This window comes from Nansenia antarctica (assembly GCF_963989245.1).
Source record: "Nansenia antarctica genome assembly, chromosome: 7".
NCBI lineage: Eukaryota > Metazoa > Chordata > Actinopteri > Argentiniformes > Microstomatidae > Nansenia > Nansenia antarctica.
The window spans coordinates 49,536,103-49,552,851 of NC_137677.1; the positions used below are offsets into that span (position 1 = coordinate 49,536,103).

At 41.0% G+C, this 16,749-nt stretch overlaps 1 protein-coding gene across 1 annotated transcript; it reads left to right on the forward strand.

Annotated features, from left to right (window-relative positions):
* Positions 1 to 2,829: 2,829 nt before the first annotated feature.
* Positions 2,830 to 15,428, forward strand: klf5b (Kruppel like factor 5b; the record flags this gene model as incomplete). Its single annotated transcript, XM_080536853.1, has 7 exons — positions 2,830 to 2,858; positions 9,600 to 9,733; positions 11,712 to 11,842; positions 13,008 to 13,706; positions 13,881 to 13,995; positions 14,726 to 14,785; positions 15,250 to 15,428. 7 exons carry the CDS (start codon positions 2,830 to 2,832, stop codon positions 15,426 to 15,428), a joined length of 1,347 nt encoding a protein of 448 aa, XP_080392979.1.
* Between the last annotated feature and the right edge of the window lie 1,321 nt (positions 15,429 to 16,749).

The following is a 16,749-nucleotide window of genomic DNA, read 5'->3' on the forward strand; positions in this document are numbered from 1 at the left end:
AACGGCACAGTCGGCTAGCTCAACAACCTTCACAGCTGCATCGGCTCAAAGCAAATCTGTACATCTATACTGTAGATAACTGTTGTAGAAATGGGTGACAATGCTAATTGGGCTAACAATTGATACTGTAAAAATATATTGCATTTATTGTTGGGATTCGGTCCATTAGTGACTGAGGTTGAAAACACACAGCACATATCTGTTTGTTCTGTTATATTTAGTTATGTCGTATTACGGTCATATTATATGTCCTTTCATGCAAAACTGCAGCAAGCAAATTCCAAAAAGGCTTTATGAGGTCCACAAAGTTTTTTTTCTTCTTTTGGTCCATTAGTGACTAACATGATCAGTCTTGGACTGCTGAAAAAGTAAAAGTGCTGAAATGGTGTAAATTATGTGCCCAAGGATCTGTGCGTTTCTGCATATCACACCTTCTCTCAGGCTTTATGAAGGGAGGTGAGGGAGGTCAGCTCAATATGCATATCATTTGGGGTTACATTTAAAGTTTGGGTCTAAGCTCCTTGATGAAAGACAGCACTGAATAAATGTAATCTCTTCTCTCATTTTTGAGGTTGAGGCTCGAAATAGACTCTTTGTTGGCTTTTACAAATGATGATTATTGCACTTCTGAAACAATTTGACTATGACATGATGAATTGGCCTTAATTTGCACAAATTACAATATTTACCAGGATAAATCGGTATTTCAAATATTGTTATAATGTAGTCACAATTTGACATAGATTCAACACAATGTGTACAATTATTAAACAATCTAAAGAATATTTGCAATTTTGCAGTCTTAAAGGTGTATCATGTAGTTTTGCGAAAACAAACAATACCCTAAGTTTTGTAATAGCAGGAAATGAGTGCATATCCACAAATAGTACAAAAGGTACGTAAAGGCCAGTGCTCAGCCACAACTCCATATTTCAATGAACGGTCTCTCTCATTCCTCCATCGCTATCGATTGTGCATGGTTATTTAGCACCATGGTTATTTAGCACTATGCTTTAAAGCTCAAATCTACATACTGGACCTTTAATAATCTCCACAACCATGTTGATGTAGATTTACAAATAACTACTAGTATTTCCGTCCAGTCTGTCATGGATGACTGATCAAGTTGACTATCGGATGTTTCCCACATTCAAGAGAAACTTAACTGTAGAGCAAGCGAAAAACACAGCGAGACGAGGAGGGACTGTCAAAGGAGCGAGCGCCATTCATCTGCTAACCTGTGCAAGGTGGGCCGGTTGATGTCCTCCTCCTTTGGTGGGTAGCATATGTCCACAGCAGCTGTGCCAACGTGAATAGGCAGTGATTGTGTGCTTGCTAACTGCATTCCTGGGAGCCAGGCCAACACTGAGTGGAGTGAGCTGTCCTCTTCTTGATAGAAGCATCTTCTACACATTTCACCAGATTTACACGTCTCTATTTCCATAAAATCCTACTGGCTCTACAAGAGCTAACATTAGACCCACATTACAGTATGCTGTATTGACCGTAGGGCCAGGGGGTGTCAAAGAGAAGATGGAGTTTGACAAGACAACCTTCATTTAACAAGGCCTTCGGTCTTCAACAGTGGTTTTACCTTCCCTGAGAGCTAAAGACAGCTTCTTGTTCCAGTATGTACGGCTGACTTCAGAGTACAGGTGCTGGTGGAAGCAGGTAACAGAATCCAGACAGGATTGTTCCAGAGGCTTTTGTTCATACTAACAACTTAGGAATGTTATGACTACATGCTGTATTAGAGTTCAGGTGGTGTCAACAGCCAGCATCATCTAAAAAATAATATTTTGTTTAGCTTAGTGCTTTTTATTCAAAACAACCCTCATCCCCGACCAGCCAACAAGGTACCTCCTGTCTGCTTGCTACAGTATATAGTAGCGAGTGACATTGAGAGTGTTTAACAATTTTAGTAAACGTATGTCCCTCATAAACCAGAAATCCCAGGCCATTAAAAATGATTTAGGTTCTGTCTTTCAGCACCACCCACTGGTGAGAAACCTCTGGATGAATAATTGGGTTTCCAAAGGGACAACCTGAGACACATATTCTGCACTCTGCTACAGTACAGTGTTTTTGCTGTGTGTTGGGGTTAGGGTGCCTACTAAAGGGCTAAGTTCAATGTGAAAGTACACCAATAGTTGATTTTTGATGTTCTGCATTTGACCTTTTGTTAATGCTGTCTCTATTTGACATTTCCAGTTTCTTCCGTAACTGCTTTTACTATGAACCATCACATCACAGCTGCCTCGTCGCCAAAACAAACGGAATCACCTGTAATTGTCATCACATGCTGCTCTCTTTGAAAAACAACTCCTGTGAATGTAATCTAAATCCAGACGTTAAAAGGCAGTGGTGAATCCCATTTCTGGGAGGCTGGGGACATCATAAACACACAATAAGCATCCGCAGCATTACTCCACCCTATCAGTGACCTCTATCCCAAGGGGAACAAGGTCAACATCAGAGCTCTGAATGGGATGGCGTATACCGAAATAACAATCCCAAGCCCCCTCTACTAAACAACACAATCACGCAATCAAAGCCTTGCCGCTTTTCCCTCATTGTTTAATTTTCTGGTGGCTATCTTAGATGTCTCTGCTGGCGTTCTTATCTTTGACCTTCAGCTTGTTGCTTTGTCGCTGCTTCCCCCCGCGATGCGGCGCGACCTTCAGAGGGGGTGTCATTACTCCCTGACCCATTTGACGAGCCCCTCATGTGGAATGTGCATATGCCGAATCGTGGTGAATCCGCACAGTATGGGGTGAGGTGAAGTACTTACAGAAATATGACTTGACATGCTTTATCAAATGGGGAAAGATGAAGACGAAACAGCTGCTGGTGCTGTCGTAAGCAATCTGGCCGTGATTGAATAAAAGTGTCAGGAAAAGGGCCGCTTGATGGTCTTTTGTTCTCCCCCATCCAGCTTGATGTTAGTTTGAGCTGTCAGGAGGGAATCACAGCTGGGTGATTTATCAATACTTGGAGTGACCTTGCAGCCACACTGGTGCAGTGTGTGTGTGTGTGTGTGTGTGTGTGTGTGTGTGTGTGTGTGTGTGCACGCGCATGTGTGTGTGTGTGTGTGTGTGGGTGCGCGCGCATGTGTGTGTGTGTGTGTGTGCACGCGCATGTGTGTGTGTGTGTGTGTGCGCGCGCGCATGTGTGTGTGCGTGCGCATTTGTGCGCGTGTGAGGAGGCAGAGTACTCCTGGATTAAAACTGGCTAAACGGGAGGAATTTCTTAAACATTTGGCATGCACATGCAACACATACACACAGTACATACTGAGACAGGCTTGTGGGTATACAACAAGGTTTTTCTGCCAACATGATAAGAGTGCATTTTGCTTTTAATTTGAAAACATCAGTGCACTTAAATATCACAGCAAGGCTACAATAAATGGTACAAATATTTACAAAGCTGTCACTTGAAAACAACACCGTACATCTTTCACTGTCTTCCTCTCCTATGCCAAACTTCCAGCAAACACAGCCATCTTTCTTTGAGATGCACATTCTCCTTTCATTAAAGTCAACCTTTTTTTTGCTGCAGCCATAGACTTGCTCTGTTGTGATTAAGCAGATGTTATATCGCAGTCTGGCTCAGTCATTACTCCCATAAACCCATCTGTGGAATTGCTTTTTATGCAAATGAATAAAGAATCTGCATAAATAAAGTTCTCATTAATACCTTTCAGCAAACCTCTGGTCTCCTTGATTCTAAAATGCCCTTAATTGTTTACAACCAGGTACAAAGTACAAATCAGTGGTTATCATGTAACATGAGGGTTTCTTGTTTTCCGTACAGACCTTTTGTGGTTAGAGAATACATCCATGCTTGTTTAGAAGACACTATCTTGACTATTATCCTGAAGAACATTATTGTAAATAGCTTTATGGAAGCACAACATTTGACGGTGAAATCAAACCTATATGCTTGAAGTTAAATGAAAGACCAGGCGAAGTCTACACGACCAACATTTATGCTTTTCTATTTTCATTTCCATTTATGATCATCAGCATATCTTTGAGAGAGAAAAAAAAACTCATTACTATAATTCGCTACTTTATATCAAGGTAAACATTTATGTAGACCTGCAGTGAGTTGCGTTTTACAACCCGTTGTTGGTTACAAGGGAAATAAAATAAAAGCTGCTGCTGCTGGTTGATTGGGAACTAGTCAAGAGTAAAGTTTCGCTTAGAACATTATGCTGCTTTATAGATCCTTTGTTGTGTGGGTGCCAATGGAAGCTCATTAATTTCCCAGGTTTTTACAGCGAGTGTAGAACATGTGGCCACAGATGCCTTCGGAGGACCACATGATTGGCAGCCAAGTTTTTCAAGGGATGCTGAGTTATTTAATCGTGAAGGTGCCCCCTTTGTTTAGACCTATTCCACTTCACAGCCACAGACAGGACCTTATTTTACCCTGGAATACTGCCTTTTGTATGATCTGAAAATATGCTTTTAGTAAACTATACCTCCTTTTAAAACACAATTACCTCAAATTAATTGTGTTTAAATAGAATGGATGCATGCTGTGCCTCATACGGAAAATGCTAACAAAGTCTAACAAGAGTATTTACTCTAACTATTACTTTCTCACTGGGAAATATCTGTTTAATGTGCTATGACAGTACAGTGAAACAATACATTAGGATGTATCTCTATTCTTAACCTTTACAACATACTAATGTACCAATGCATATACTGTACACCAAACAAGAAATAAACACATATCTGTGTATGCTTAAGGATAGGATTCCAGTGACATTTGTTTGAATTTGTGGAGCCCAAAAGAAGCTAAAACAGATTCCTGTAAAAGCATTCAAAATGAACTTGAACTTGGACTTCATAAAGCGACCGGGCAGGGGAGCAGAGAGATCTGGTGAATAGAGAGGAGCTTTGTCGGATGATTAGAGGTCCAATGTGGAGGAATCTGAGCTATGAACATGGAGGAGGGGCTGGAGAGAGAGAGGTCAGGTAATGATGAAGAATGTTCTTTAGAGTGGGCTTGAGACGAGAGTAGGAGTATCTCTCTATAGACTATACACACTCCTATCCTACTCTCCACCTGTGGACTATCATTTGTCTTTCATCCTCATATGGATGTTTACAATTTGATATGAATGACACATTGCACAGATAAATGACATCATCAATATATATTTGACTGACACTGCACATCAAAGAAATGTACATCTACAGAAGGAGGACATGAATCAATGAGTTACTTTGGATCTATGCCACATGGTTGATGTGAGCCAAGCTTTTGCCAACATATTCCGAGAGGTGACTTTCGATGACATTAGGAAACCATGTCCTCTTGGGGGAGGGGGTACACTAGATGGCAGTGTTCACTTTTTTGTCACTTACTTGTCACCTACCATGAAAACAAAAGTTGTATTGCTGTTTGAAATGGTGGGTGGAAACAGAACTTTTCTATTTACAGCATATTAAATCTATTTGCGGGGTTTCAAGAAAACATTAAAGATTACACAGTTGTACATGAAATTTATTTCAACCCGTGTCAGACACTTCATATTTTATATTCATAGTGCCAATCATTAGATGTCGGTTGGGGTCTCTCATCAGCTAGATCTTGAACTTTTAGCATAATGAATTTAGCAAGGATGCCTTCGCTTCTCAGTCCATCAGGCCTGCCATCTACAGTACAAGATTAAATTACGTCTGTCTGCATTTAAGCTTAGACGCTGTATTTGGGCAGCATACATGCAACCATTTGCCAAATGTAATATAACAGAATTAAAAACATGGACACCTATGGAAAATGGCTTGGAACCAGCACTTACTCAACCACTCCTGTCAACTTGCTTACTAATGCATTTCTAACAATTTGTGATCAATGTTGTCTTCAGTACAGTTAATCACAAATTATGCAGGCTGCATATCACCTTGAACAAGGGAAGTAGACAAGAAAGACTAAAGGATGGAACAAAGGACAGAAAGATTACAAGTATTACAATAGTTACCAATAACTCTATTCAGATAAAGCACACCTGCATTCTCTTCCTCGTTGTGTCTCCTTGTTCTTGTTTGTGATTCAGCGGCGCTTCACCAATGTACTCAGCTGTACTCTGGCATCTGCGCTTGGCCGTCTCACTACTGAATAGCTGCCTGATTATTCCAAATCTGAGAGAATATTCAAACAAGGCCGATAATGCATTCTTCCATATGATTCTCCAGAGCTTGCACAGCTGTTCGCCAGCTTTCGACGGCATGTTTAGACGAACAGATTTCTGCTCTCAATTAATAGGCCCCATGAAAGTCAGAGGGAAGTTTGACGAATTATACAGTTACAGATTCAGCTTGTCTTAGACTGTATGCATTGTCTGTTTCGCAATGCTGAAATAATTAAGATACAGTATAAACAAATGTTCAGCTTAGACACATACAAGATAAACATACAGTACACGACAAGCCTTTATTACTAATTTGTGCAAATGGAACCTCATGATTTCACTTAAAAAGCCCAGATAATCTGAAGCGAACTGTTCACATACTAAATTATGTATTTACTTATCTAGCAGTTTTCCCCCTAGAAATGTCTAAATCAAATCAAACTGATTACAGCTAGAGCAATTTAGAGACCTTGTCCAACAAATCGTTAAAACTTTATTAAAAAGACTTTTGCAGCTGTATCAGAAAGGAAGACTTACAGAGAACCAACGTCTCTTTGTTCAGCTCAAATTGGCTACAAGGTGATCTGAGAATCCAGTGTCATGTTGTTCATTCCAATGCCTAGTAAAGTTTCAACTGTCAGCCGTATTCTTTCAGTTGGGCTTTTTTTCCACTCTTTCTCTGGAACAAGGGGCAGGTTGTGTGTTCCAGGGCACACCTGTAAGGTGCAGACCCCAGAGAGGCTTACCTCAGTGGGCCCTCCCGCTGTAGTCAATAGGCAATTACTCTCTCAGAAGATAGAGCACTGTCAACTTCAAACAGAGGACATTCTTTAGGCAGATTAGAGCAAAATTATGTTTTATTATTTTGGCCCTCGAGGATGAATTGGACTCTATCTGGTCGCCTTTGTGGTGAAATCCAAGACAGTTTAAATGGTCAAGGTATGTTTGGAGTCTGGGTAATACTCTGGTGTCTTTATGAAAGGGCAACAGAGAGGATCAGATTATAAAGTGAACAGCGAGGGCCTTTCAGTGGGGCAGTGCTATCGTCTCTGTCCCCTTGTCCATGCCTGTAGAGAAGTTAAATTAAACGGCTGTAATAAATGTTTTGGTCTCAGTGATGTGCTGTGGCTGCATATCAAACGAAACACTGAGGAGAAAAAGCACGGTAGAAGATCAGAGAGAGGAACGAATGGAGGTTGGGAGAACTGTGTCAGCGCATTACCAACATTAGAAACTGAGTTGTTTTCACTTAAAGCTCAATTATAATGGTGGCTCCAGAAACAATTATATTGATGAATGCTTTTTGAGTTACTGTAATTAAATTATTCCATTTAATTAACAAATTATATTGAACTTCTCCCCGGAGAACGGCATTAGCCTCATCTGCTGTTTTACAAACAGGAGCAGAACAACGCTGTGTGCTGTGGAAGTGATTACTACAGCCAAATGAAATGGTGTCAGATCAGATAAATAGTGCCCGGAGTTAACCACAGAGTGAGCTTATAACACAGTCAATACTCTGAGGACATCGGGTAAATACAAAGATTAAATTATTAGTTGTCTTTCAAGAATAAGCTTGGAAGTTTTTTTCAAGAGCTACCCTGAGGTGATAAATTATTGATTATAATCCAGAGTGATTATGATGATGTAAACTAGATGAACTCTACTCCAGAATAAATTAATATTCTATGCATATGCATACAGGTGACTGTAGGTAGAGGTGTATGTGTTGGGAGTAGTTAATAACTACAGTACAGTATAGTCTGTTGGGGGCCATAATACCTGAAGAGAATACTGGACACATTAAAAAAAAGTTTAGCTCATTAATATGTTTGATATGTGTTTGAATGGAATAATGTATGTTTGAATACTGTAATGGAAAACAGGAACACTTTAGTGGGAGAACTTAAAATAGTTACTTAGTACTTAGCTACCTCAACTAAAACAGGAAAATACAAAAGAAGCTGAAATAAGTTTTTTTTTTAAAAAGAAGAAAAAAAGTTCTCCATTACTGCTATATGTACTTCCGGTACTAGTTTATTATGAATGAATGGTCTTTATTGTCATTGCTACAGTACAGGTACCAAACAACGAAATTTAGGAGGGGTGGCTCCCCTGGTGTTAGGAAAGAAAAAAAAAACTTTAAAAAAAACACTTTAAAAAAAACACAAGAAGGGAAGGAGCTGGTTTACATAAATAAAGGCTATGTACACTATCCACTATACTATACTGTACAGATAGACGACTAGGGTTGTCATATTGCACATAGTGTTATTGCACATTCATTTAAAGTGTCGCAGTTTGCAGGCTTGAAATGTACATTTGTGCCTCAGCACTACACCTGATTTTTTCAGTCCAGCAGCTGCCATCAATCCGTCCAGACTGTCCAGGGCCATTAGAGAGTAATTACACAGTATATTCCACTAGTAGTTAGTTACTCTGCTGCTTTTGTATTCCTACAGTCTATCTATTTACCAGCGATGGTGGAGTTTGTATCACCTACTTACATGACTGAGGACAGAACAGTCCTCTGATCCAGAACTGCCATAATGCTCAAATTCAGCTTTTCAACAGCTTACCATTGCCACCTGGTGGGTACAGTATGCCAAGCACCTGCTCCAAAAACATGCAAATATCGACCATTACATACATTGTGTTTGTGTTGTTTACATTACGTTGTTGTTTCAAAACATGGTTAAATAGTAGCTCACATTATTACCAATGAGAAAATATATAGGACTGACTGAAAGGCTACATAATGAACAAATACAGTAATCAAATACATTTAGAAAATGTCTTATAAAAACGTATTCAATAGTCATGTGATACTTACATGGCTGTGTATCATACTGTTGTATCAAGAGGTAAGAAACAACACGTTGTAGTAGTAGCGGTGCTAATTGCTCCATCCACACTTGTGGTTTGCCATATTAGTCCATGTGAGAGGGGAGTGGGGTTGTGATGCTGTAAGCACATGCCTAACATTCTCTGTGATCTGCGGTGCAGTTGTTGGACATATTCTAAGGTTTTAATACTGGGGGATATGGAAGAGGGCTCAGCTCACATTCGCCATAGAGGAAGAGCCAGGGCCAAGAATGACAGTTGCTCCCCTTGGTGCTGAGATGCTTAAGGATTTAAATTGCACTTTAAAAGGTCACCCCCTGACAGTCAATCAGTCAATACTTAATGAGACAGTAACCATTCAAGTACATACCTTTACGATTTGTATCTTGTATACCGCACAAATTCTAGCACCAATAGTTTAACTGCTGCTAAAATAAACTGCATTGCAACCCCCTAAACCAATTTCCTAATAGAAAGGTAACGTTGCTGAAAAGTCAACAAAAGTCAACAAACAAAAAAAGCGATAGAGTTTAGTTCAGTTGTGGGGGGGGGGGGGGTAGAAAAGGACCTAAAGAAAGAATGTGGCCCTGATACGTTCCTGTAGCTACTGGGCCATCTTTGGTCTGAGTGGCTGGGACCTGGGCCACATCCACATGCTGGCCAAGGTCTGGTCTTTTAATGGCAAAGATAAAGCTCAGCAGCCCGAGCCCGCCTACTTCTGCCCCGAGGAAAAAAGTTGTACCTGGGCCACATCCGGAGGCCAGTAGAAAACAGACAGGGGCCTGATCTGGGTGGTCATTACTCTTCTGACAGGGTAGTGCTGCCTTGAATTTTCAACCCCATGTAATGGATTGCTACAACTACAACTACTTTCTCAGGACATGTTTTGCATGCTCCACACAGTCAGCTCTTGAGTGACATGCATGCTTTTCAAAATGATACCTTGTTAATGTTCTGCTGGTTCACTTTAAAGGTCTGTGCGCTATGATTGGCCTACCTTGTAATTACTGTAAAGCTTCTAAACTGCATTTGAACAAAAGAGAGAAAAAAACCTTGAAGGAAAGTATGGGTGTGGCGTTTAAGGTCAATGAGTGTATGTGTGTGTGTGTGTGTGTGTGTGTGTGTTTTGCTTTCTATGATTAACTATAACTTCTCCACATCACGTTTTGTCTGATGGGCCAACACATGGGCATACCTGTGTTTCCTGTTTCAACACGTTACACTAATACTACCATGAATATGTGGTAATGCTTCAGTGCACCTGTGTGGAAAGAGAACCTGACATGTCAATTTTGTTGTATTAACCACAAGTGATGTACAAAACCATTGCCTCAAATTGTAGGGTGGGGTTACTGGTTTTGTTTTTTAATGTTGAGCCACATGTTCAGTCTTGGTTTAATCAAACACAGTAAAAGGTTGAGCATAACACAAGCAACCATACAAGTTTCCTCAAGGTCACGTCAACAGACATGAGTTTACAATGAGTCAAGAAAACATAGACTGCGTGGCCGATGAACACCATCCAAATGAATACCAGGCCATATATGTATACAGTAAGTATATCAGTTCCTTCATACAGTACATGATCTGACGGTAAGTATGCCACAAAGTGTTTTTGAATGAAATGCTGAGCTATTTTAATCTAAACATCCCCTCAATGTCTCCCCCTGCCAGCGTCTTTGCAGACTTTGCAGACACTGCTGCTGCCCCTGGAATGTTGGCATAAAGTATGCAGTCCTGACAGACAGCTGCACTGCAGTGGCGTTTTTAGCGTGCCTGATCAGAGACAAAACCAGACCAGCACATACATACGCTCTATGAGACAAGGATGTCACATCAAATTGTGATCAATATGGTATAGTAGGCCTAATATGGTCAAAAATATGAAGTGACCCTTTCAGTGATCAATGACAAAATGACATTACACACATGAGTCATGTGATGACTGGAGAAGCATATTAGCTTATTTGATGGATCAGTGTGCATGCTTACAGTATGTGAGAGACACATAGGAGAATCTCTCTCTTGTTTTCAAACGTCACACCCTCTATTCAGGGACTGTTGACCCCAACGTCTACAGATTTTGCTAGGTAGTAAGTTACCATCCTCTCAATAGGACATGTCATCCAATAACAATGGTTGACTAAATCTTAATTCACATTCAGGAGGAGAAGGCCTACCTTGAGTCAACATTCAAACTGACACATTGGATGCTAGTAATAGCATTTATGACTATGAGTCACTATGTTATTTTAAGAGGTTGTGAATAAGTAACTGAATTAATTAATGGACTCCTTCACTGTCTTGACAAGTTAATCTTCTAAATCACGTTGCTGCATCCACGTTTTTTGCTTATACGCGCCACCCTCGAAACTAAATGTAAAAAGCAAAGCACTCATTACTTGAAGCTCCATATTATTATTCCTACAATTGAGAGCTTAGCTTGTGTATTTTCTATGTTCAGCCCCGCCCTACACAGACAGACGCACTGATATCACGCAGTTGCGTAATTTGACAAACCCAAGCGCAAAACAAGAGAGAGTAAGCCAAGCCATGAGCAGCACTTGACAGCTGTCTCTAGCAATTCGTAATAATCAGACAATTAATACAATTTGCACATCTTTTTTCTCCAAAATATTACACATAACTGGAGACACAACATCAGCGTTTATGGCCACTGACTTGTTAACGAAGAATGTTTGGGTTGCGCCTCCAGGGCAGGACGAGCCGACTCACCGTAAACCCGCACCACCACCAGCCGACGGTCCGAGGGATGATCATGGACAAGTGCTTTACAACATGAGGGGTACAATCAACGGAACTTCTCATTTTCACGACTACAATCTGGTACAGTATTTGTATTTACTTTTGCGAATTGACAGTTCGAGCGGATCGTAGGCAATGGCATCACTGGGCTCGCAGCCATTAACACACCCAGTTTTAGATAAGAAAATAATAGAACGACACAGAGATTATAACAGAGGCAGACGCATCTTATTCATAAATATCCCAAGTTAAGGCCTGTAAGGTTACACTATGAGTAAACATGTATCACACCCACTGAATAAAGGAGACAGGTTGTTTATGATGACTATCTATCTACTGTACGCCCTGGGTTGGTCGTGCCGAACTGACAGCGAGCGCATGGTTTCTGTCTTCGATAGTTAGCCCCCCACTTCAATCTATTCCAAAAAACCCCAAGAGAAAACATGTTCAGAGAGACAGTCGACTGACGATGAAACGTTGCACCCTGTTTCAAAACTTGGGACGGGGGGATGCATACATAGCTCCGGAGAGCAGCTGGATGGTCTAATTTCAGCCATAGATTTCCATAGCTTAGACGGGAGCACTTCAGAAGCGCGGCTGCTAGAGGGGATTTCTTTCATGTAATGTGGCAACCCTCTATATTCGCCTTGGTCAGGCCCGTTATTCCAGTGTAATTCCCCCGAAGTGATGCGCACTAGATCAAGGTGTCTGAACAGTGAACACTGTGTGCAAGGCTACATGTGTGTTTTCGGTATCAGTTGACACATTGAGAACGAAGTAACGTTGCGCAATTCTGGTCGTGTTTTTTTTTTTGCGTTGGTCAGCGTAGTCTTTTTTTGGGACTTGGAATGAATGGTTTTTACGGGAGAAGGGGGAATGTAGCGTAAGGCCATTGGGGAGTACAGTGTACATGATGAATGTTTCACTGCTGCTGACTGCTGGATATGAATGTACTGCTGCAGTCACCTCCTCTCTTCGTTCTCACTCTCTCAAGTGCACTGATAAAGGAAAAAGGACGCGAAAACAGGCCGAATGTGGTCAGTGGTAAGAAATGAAGTTGCTAGCTGTATGCACAACCTGTGAACATGTGTTTACTTAGTGGAAGTTTTGAATTATCCACTTTTCATTAAGATGGAAGAATATTGGATTTATGCAGAGCGGCTTGACCAAATGAATGTGATTTTTGAAGTTGTCTCCATGTCAAAATGTCAGAATACTAAGAATAGTCCTTTTTTCCCCCCCTCAGGGTAATTCAGAGATGGACAAATACCTGTCCCCCCATCCTCAGAGGGTAGCAGACTCCAAGAGGTTGTGTGGGGACAGCCCCTCAGTGATGGAGCCTTCTTTCACTGAGGAGCTGGGTTCCCCTTACAGCGTCAACATGAGCCTCCTCCTCCCTGACGTCACCTACCTGCGCCCTGGCCTCTGCAGGCCCATGAGACCCATCAAGACCGAGCCTCTTTCTCACTCCCTCATCCACCCAAGTTGTCAGGGCAACGGAGGGTCGTCAACAATCACCGAATTTCCGGGCCTCTTCGGCACCTCTGCCGACACAGGAAACAGTAACATGTTCATCAAACAGGAAATGCCCTCTCTGGACTTCCAGGATGTTCCGTTTTTCCAGTTGTTGAACTCTGAACTGGAGCAGCTCGTTCCTGCACACCAGGTTAACTCTGAGCTACACAGTGGGGTCCCCATGATCCCCTCAGAGGTGCCTTTTGGTAACATCCACTTAGCAGCCCCCCAGACTGCTGTCAAACCCATCAGCAGTCCACATAATGGTGGCTACCCGGTGACAACCCAGTTTAGCCATCAGCAGAGACCAGCCTATCTGCCGCCCTCCCCACCCAACTCAGAGCCCGGGAGTCCGGACAGATGCAAAGAGCTGGCGCAGAATCTCTCCCCACCTCCCTCCTATGCAGCCAGCATTGCTTCTAAACTGACTGTCCATACCCACAGCAATGGACTGGGTCAGAGCTCCAGCCTAGGGCTAGTCCAGAGCTCCCCTCTCAGACCGAACCAAAGCTCTGGTCTAGGATCAGTCCAAAGCTCTAGTGTTGGACTAGTCCATAGCTCAGGTCTTGGACCAGCCCAAAGTTCCTGTCTGGTACAAGTCCAGACCCCTGGTGTTGACCCAGTGTCCCCTGGGTTGGCCCAGTCTGTTCCGTTGAGGTTTAACCGCAGGAATAACCCTGACCTGGAGAGGAGGAGGATACATCACTGCGATGTCCCAGGTGAGGAGACATTGTAGGGAACATACTGTACAGACTTACATTGATTTTCTGTACATACATATACAGTGTGTGTCTGGATAGGCACCCAGTGGGGGAGGCTATGGTTTGCAGTTAAGACTGCAGTTAAAGACTCGAATCATTAGATGGTTACATTATTAATGGTAATTACCAAGCAAATAAAGTCAAATCTCTTTTGATTTAAAGGCCCAGCTTCCTGGTTTTTCTTTAAAAACTATTTTTTAAAAACTCAAAGAATGGATGCACAGAGTGGTGACTTTTGTCATTCACAGAGGTATTTTGGAAAGTAACACCAGATATCTAGCAATTCTTATTCAAATGTGGTGAAAGGTTGTGTGACTCAGTCGCAAAAAAGCTGGGGTTCGGAGGGTTATATTTGACTCTGAGTGCTAACTTGACAAACAGGCTAGCCGGGTCACACTTCGAAGCTCTGTAGCTGTATGAAATGTCATACTGTACGTCACAGCACGTGGGACATCATTTTAGGAGGAGCTAAGGAAATAGAATGTATTACCCAAAATACATATACCGTACTTTGACCTAAATGTCAATTTTCTGACTTGAATTGTTGTGCAATAACATTGTGCAGCACCAGGATGTCACATATCAGCAGACAAATCTAAATGACTAACGTTTTATTTTTCTCATTGAAGACTTTAAAGACCAATGACAGTTATGTAATGATGCATTTTGTTCTATTCTTTTCCATCAGGATGTAAGAAGGTATACACCAAGTCCTCCCATTTAAAAGCCCATTTAAGGACCCACACGGGTAAGTTTTGCTGTGAACATCATTAAAGTCCTGTTATGGGGGCCCGTCTCTTATTTTGGGGGGGGAGTATGTTATGTTGCCAGGCAGAAGAATGCTCTTGGCATGCAGATGCATTCAATATGCTGACAGAGACCTGGCCCATGTTCTGTGCCCTGCTCTCAAAAGCAAAAGCTGTGTTCTAAAACTGGGAAACAAATTAATCAGAGGTCAGACTATATATGTGTGGACTATAGATGATAATATCTGGATTTCAATATGATTTAAAAGATTTAGATTTTAACATAATGGAAAAATATAGCATGACTGAATATATCAACACTTATTTCATAATAGAAGTGTATTCAATTGCTGACCTTTGTAAAGCGATACTAATGTAGAGATTAGGTAGTACTACGTTTCTGAAGGAACAGGATCAACCCTATTTCTTCCATAGTATAACCTTGTGTTGTTTGCCTTGTTTACAGGAGAGAAGCCGTACCAATGTTCCTGGGAGGGGTGCGAGTGGCGCTTTGCTCGTTCTGACGAGCTGACTCGCCACTTCAGGAAACACACAGGGGCCAAGCCGTTTCAGTGTGGCGTGTGTAACCGCTGCTTCTCCCGCTCCGACCACCTGGCCCTACACATGAAGCGGCACCAGAGCTAGAGCTGACCCCTGCCAAATGTATTCTATTTTTATTTTATCTTTATTTATCCATGTTAGTCTCATTGAAATATTTTTTCAAAATAAAATTGGCTACGCCACATTTTGTCAGAACACTATTTTGCTGACAATTTTCCAAGGATTAAGACTTCTAATACGAATTACCCTAAAAGGTGCTGGCACACAAAATAAAGTTTATTTTATTGTAAAAAAAAAAAAAAGAATTAAAAGACAAAAAGACAAAAAAAGCCAAGATACAAACCATGAAATAGTGGGCCACCAACAAAAGCATAAACATTGGAGCATGACTTTTTGTAGTGCTCAATGAATGATATACTGTACCATGAAAGCAACATCACAACATGATTTGAAGCTATACGTCATTTTGTTTACAGGTTCTACAACAACAAACAAGTCATTTAAACAATGGAGTTACAGGTCCTAATAGGTGTTATGACCAGGTAAGACAGTTGTACAAATTACAAAAAAATATTATTAAGTGGTATTCATAAAACTTAAGGTGCCTGTTTTATGATTTAAAATGACTGGACATGTTGTGGCTTTAAAGGTGCAATCTGTAATTGAAACAACAACAAAGCAGGTTCCCCACAACTTTTTTGCAGCTTAGGGATTTGGCTGGAGAACCACTCTCAATGTCATAGACTAGGGCTATGGATGCAAGGACTGACCAGCCATGACATCAACATGATAGTTTTGACCATGTATTGAAGCTATACAGTGTTTGTTTACAATTGCATTGTTTACAAACAATGGAGTAACGCAAGCTTATATTTTGGGTTCTGATGGGGTAAGACAGACAGTTGAACTAAGTTCACAAGGCAATTAGTTAAGTTATATTCTTCAATGGCTATACATCATTAATTTAAAAGTCCAAAAATTGCTGTAACAATTGAATAAGAGCACAAAGAGATGTTTCAAATCTTGAGTCAGTTATAAGGATCAAACTAGCCATTTCTGGAATGACTCCAAGGTTTTTCAGTATCACTCTGCCTATTCTACTGTGTCTCAGCACTGAAGACACACTTTCTGTCTTTGATATGATACTGTCTACGTTATGTGTATGATACTAAACTGTAACTACAGAAAGACTACTGTTAAATACTCTAATGTCATACTGTATACAAAGGCAACATTTAATATTCTGTTTTTGTTTTCATTTTTGTTGTTTTTAAAAGATAATATATTACACATTATCAGTACTCATTTTCTAAGTGCCTTTTAGTGTTTTCTTTTTAAGATAGAGTTGCCTATGGCAGCATCAGCTGGTATACTGTAGAAAATGTATTGGTTGCTGCCTTTTACT